This window comes from Channa argus, chromosome 16 (assembly GCF_033026475.1).
Source record: "Channa argus isolate prfri chromosome 16, Channa argus male v1.0, whole genome shotgun sequence".
NCBI lineage: Eukaryota > Metazoa > Chordata > Actinopteri > Anabantiformes > Channidae > Channa > Channa argus.
In genome coordinates this window covers 16,056,012-16,061,230 of record NC_090212.1, presented here as the reverse complement: position 1 = coordinate 16,061,230, position 5,219 = coordinate 16,056,012, and the positions used below count along the sequence as shown (strand labels likewise).

Sequence of the window (5,219 nt, the reverse complement as noted above, 5' to 3'; positions counted from 1 at the left end):
ACAACCTGTCAGTATGTGACTTAAATCCGGCTGGACATTACCAGTCGTACTTTTGCTCTTAATTTGCATTTATTACCATTACTTTTCTTTACCATTTTTCTTTTACCTTTGAGAGTCAAATAGATACGAGTAAAACATCAACATGTTATAAACAGCACCACACATCGATCTTTTCTTAGTGGAGTACATGAATTGGTACTTCCACCTGTAGAGGAGTGTTGTTTTTTTACTTAGTTACTTTTACTTAGGTATTTACACTAGTTTGTGCACTGTACTGACCGTAAGAAAGGTCAATGCCGCCAGCAGATGGCAGCGGAGTTCCTGTTCCATTTCTCAGCTCTCAACGCAGCCAGCTTCACGGTCTCACAACAGACTGTATTTAATATAACAAAGGGGCAGGGCGCTCTTGTGTTTTGTAGAGAGAGGAGTGGGATGTGTATGTATGTGTTTTTATATGTTGGGTGTGTGTGTGTGGGGGGGGGGGGGGGTGGGGGGGGTGGGGGGACTTTTGATAACATAAACTAAGGTTCTGATTGGTTCAAAGTTTTTTTTTTCACTGGCAGAATTTCCATATAAAATCCATGTTACTGTGAAAACTTAATTTATTTCAAGTGCGCAACAGAGCTCAATTGATGGGACTGAGTTGGAACTGAGATAAAACCTTAACTGTGGATTTACTTGTGTGGTGGAATATCAATTTTAAGATTAGACTGAACGCCGTATTACTCCACAGTTCACTTACTTATTCTCGCTTTTTAAAAAGTCTACTAAAGGTTTCATAAAAGTGGTCTTTACGCACGGTTCGCGCCATGGCGAATTCTTGTCTCCACCTGGGCGGTTTTTTCATTAGCTGCATCGGCTGGCTGTGCATCATTATCGCGACAGCCACCAACGACTGGGTATATATGTGTAAATATGGTTTAAACACCTGCAAGAAGATGGACGAGCTTGAAACCAAGGGACCCTGGGAGAATTGCGTGGTCTCCCCAGGACTCTACCACTGCGGCTCTTTAACGCAGATCCTGGACCTGCCAGGTAAAATACTGTTCTTTTATACTGTTTATTTTTTATATATTACGCAAATTCAAACTGGTTTCGAATTTATTATGTAATTTTCCCCACTTCAGCCAACACATACCCTTTTAAATTATACAATTATTTTTTGGTGAATAAATATGTATTTAACCAGTGTTGGTATTTATGAACATTCCCCTGTTCTTTGGCACATGTGCGTTCCACAGCATACATCCAGACCACTCGCGCACTGATGATCACAGGATCAATCTTGGGTCTCCCAGCGGTAGGAATGCTCCTCATGTCCATGCCCTGCATCAGCCTTGGCAGCGAAACCCAGAGCTCTAAGAACAAACGCACCATCCTGGGTGGAGTGCTTACACTCATAGCTGGTAAGAAATTCACCTTTATTTCATTCACACTGGCTAAATCTGCAAACAATTTAGTGGACAAAGACTGAATGTCATTGTCAGACAGAATGTGAATTTTAGTATAGTTAGTCAAATCTTTATGCACTCAAATGCACCAGGATGCCTTTTGCCTTCCTGAAAGTGACCTCTGTTAACCTCCAATTCCAATGCTGAGAGCAGAGGTCGGTGATTATGACATGTGTCATCCACCATATGTTGCCCCCAGATCTGATCACATTCCTACCCTCCACCTACTCTCATCCGCACCCAGTCGTTCTCCTGAGCCACATGGAAACTATGTGCTTATATTTGACTGGTCCAGCAACATTTTCCAATACCCATGTCCCTCAAACTAAACTCCACTGTTATTGACCTTATGAAACTATTCCAACTTATGCAGTACAGATTATGTCTTATTTACAGCCATCATCCTCCAATAACCCCACTAGACTTTAGAGTACTGCGTGTACAAAGCAGCAAATCTCCTGACTGTCTTTAGTTCTGTGCCACTATTTTAGATCCGGAAGGATTTGTTGGCAAGTCTGTGTGTTTGTTTGCAAAAGGAGCAGCTGAATAAAAATCCTATTGCCTTTCACACCACACTGGCAGCAAAAATGGTTAGTTTGAGTCTATCTTTAATTATCAGTTGTTTACTGTGTCTGCGTGAGGAACTGGTGCCTCAGTGAAAAGGATTGGGTCAGGATGCAGGTGTGGCCCCGCCCAGTCACCAAGGGCCAGCCCTGAGCCCGGATAAAATGGGAGGGTTGCGGCAGGAAGGGCTGGAGGGTCAAGCCAAAAGCTGTTGATCTCACTGTATCCTCCAAAGTATCAGCTGAGGAGCCTTTAGTTCACATGGTATTTGCAGATTAAGAATTCGCCCGTTCTGATAAAGCGTAGCCCTGGTATCACCTTTTCTTATCAAAAAGGCACATTTCAAGACAAAAAATGTTTTTTTGTTTTGCGGCCAGATTTTTTTTTTGTCATACTGTCTAAACTGTTTGCGTGAGGCATTGTAAAGTCGTACCATTTTAATCAGCATTTTCTCAGCTTCCAACACTCAAGGCTAGCACGTCTTATCATGGCTGTCAGTGTAGGGACAGTCGCACCTTGTCACAATATTATCATCGTGCTTTTCATAACGTAACAAAATGTATGTTTTGTATTGATATGGATTGGCAGGGCCAAGAACAGTCTCGGGAAGAAAATAACAACAAAAAAGACAAACATAGACAATGAGACCGACTGATGCACTGATGGAGGAGCTGTTTAAACCTGCCATAACTGCGAGTCTAATGTGGACTAATTTGATGCACACACAGAAAAATAAGTCAGACACACACAAACACACAAACGAATAATGACTTACTTGTTTAGCCTATCCACACACACAACTATGTGAAACACTGACTTTGTGATATTTTCATCAATGTTGCAACCTTCCCCTGTTCTGGGGCCAGTTGCAACATACAAATTGTACATGTACCAATGTTAAAGCAGGGAGTTTGGCCAGCTGAGAGACGTAGGTTGTATTCAATGTATGTTTTCTATGATGACTGTAGAGACTCAAAGTTTGGCGTTTACCTTTTAGAAATACGCAGTGATGGGAATTCTAACAACCATTAATGCTAGAGCATCTTGACATTCTAACATATGTATACTAACTTACAAAAGTAAATAACCATGAGTGTCTCTGCTCGTGTAATAATTGAGAATGTGTTCATAGATTTACTTAAGCTGCACCGTTTTGCATCCCTATTTTGTCTCTTTGCCTACTGATTGTGATGACGGTACATCATTAATGTGTATATAGAAGAATGTGGACCATTATTTTGACAGCTCATGCTGTATTCATCTGGTGAAACGAGACATACGCTACGGTTATTTATTCAACAGCACCATTTTGCATCCTTAGTTTGGTCTGTTTGTCTGCTCGTTGGTGATCCTGCATTATTTTTATGCAAGTAAAACACTGATCGAGTTCTGCGAACCTCCTTTCAGATTCCCAGTTGAGTTACTTTTAACAAATGTTTTAATGGAATCCGTTTGTTTTTTGTTTTGTTGTACTAATTTGCATCCCCAGGTTAAGTTTGTAGCCTGTATTAAAATTAAACCCTGTGGAGTGATAGTGAACATACATGTGTTTTTCCAATATGCTTGTGTCATATTTAGGTTCCACTACATGATTTTCCAAATGTAACCGTTTTTCTTCCTCTTTTCCCTCAGCATTCTGTGGTTTGGTATCTACAGTCTGGTTTCCTATTGGGGCCCACCAAGAGCATGCTCTCATGTCGTTTGGCTTCTCCCTTTACACTGGCTGGGTGGGCACTATCTTATTCCTGTTGGGTGGGTGCATCTTCACCTGTTGCTCCTCAGAGTCCTCCCACTCGTCACAGAGCAACAATCGCTTCTACTACTCCAAACAGGGAAGCGGCAACCAACCAGCTGCCTCTTCTGTCAATCACGCCAAGAGCGCCCACGTCTGAAATGGGAGAGATTCTGAATCTCACATGGACATGTGGGGGACTGTACTTACTTTGTGTATAGAGAAATATACATAAGAGTCCACAAATACACACAATTAAAATTACATGCAAACCTATACTAGAATAGAAGGAGACACATAAACACACTCACTCGTGTTGGTTTATGTGAAGAAGAAAATACACAAATTCTTGAATCACGCTCTCCAACATACATAAAAGAGACACTCACACATCTAAACAAACAAAGACTGTTTTTGTTGGAGCTCTTTTTTTTTTTTGCCAGTGGATTGTTTTTGTATCACAGAGCTCATCTTCCAGCCTCCTCATGTTGGGTGTGGTTTGGACTCTCCCAATTTCTTACACAACTGTGTAAGCCTCTGTGTAACTGCCACAGACCAGCTGGAAGTCCTAATCATTGGAGGCCTTCCGAACCAAAAAAAGCGATTTAGACCTAAATTTAGTTTTTCTATTGTGAACAGATGAAAATCATATGAGTGTCATTATTGATAAATGTTTTTTAAATCCTATACCATGATGATCTCTTGTTTTGATATTGAAAATACAGTATGCTCATTAACGCTGACTTTTTTTAAAAAAAATATTACAGAACTCTCAAGTGCATTTGCTTCTTGAGGGATAGATCTTAAAAACATACTGATTGATTTTTTTTCCCACTTTCACTGCAAAATGACTGTAGAATGATGGGGACATACATTTCACACGCATGCTTTACCCATAAGCATTAGTCAGGTTTAGCATTTGTTAGAAACTGGGAAAAATACCTTCTAACTTTATTAATGTTTAAGTTTGTTCATAACTCTGCAAGTTGATAAATATATCATAATTTAGGTTGTCTTTCATACTTTTCTTTGACTAACATGCTCCTATTTTAAGTGTGGGTAACAAAGCTTAATCTCCTTCACATCAATCAGGTTTGTATTGCAGAGAAACACTAGAATATGTAGATTACATTCTCTGCAGAAATGTGATGACGGAACGTTGAATATCTCACAGATGGAACACAATATCCCCAAGCTAATGAAACCTGATATTTCCAACCCGGATCCCTACAGAAGCAGTATTACGTGCCTATTTATTGTTTCACCGGTTTGCTATTGTTTGATTTTCTATAATAAAGACAGAATAATAAAAGCTGCCTTTGTCTGGAGTCTGTCACATTGAAGATTATTTCATCCCACACATCATCTGTCTTTGTGAAAAGTTGGAATTTGGTGCAAATGGAGACAGAAAGTGAATGATGAGCAGTATAAGATGTGTGTGTGTTTAGTATTAGTTTAAATGTTTGCACTCA

At 40.0% G+C, this 5,219-nt stretch overlaps 1 protein-coding gene across 1 annotated transcript; it reads left to right on the top strand.

Moving 5' to 3' along the window:
* Window positions 1-594: 594 nt before the first annotated feature.
* On the top strand, window positions 595-5,063 carry cldn11a (claudin 11a). Its single transcript, XM_067479807.1, has 3 exons — window positions 595-1,035; window positions 1,242-1,406; window positions 3,648-5,063. Exons 1-3 carry the CDS (start codon window positions 810-812, stop codon window positions 3,905-3,907), a joined length of 651 nt encoding a protein of 216 aa, XP_067335908.1. The 5' UTR covers window positions 595-809; the 3' UTR covers window positions 3,908-5,063.
* Window positions 5,064-5,219: the final 156 nt, after the last annotated feature.

What these genes read in the sequence shown, in the direction of transcription:
- cldn11a (XM_067479807.1), top strand. Translation starts at nt 810, where the DNA reads ATGGCGAATTCTTGTCTCCACCTGGGCGGTTTTTTCATTAGCTGCATC. An exon ending in GCAGATCCTGGACCTGCCAG is followed by an intron (nt 1,036 to 1,241) that starts GTAAAATACTGT and finishes TGCGTTCCACAG; the next exon opens with CATACATCCAGACCACTCGC. An exon ending in AGTGCTTACACTCATAGCTG is followed by an intron (nt 1,407 to 3,647) that starts GTAAGAAATTCA and finishes CTTTTCCCTCAG; the next exon opens with CATTCTGTGGTTTGGTATCT.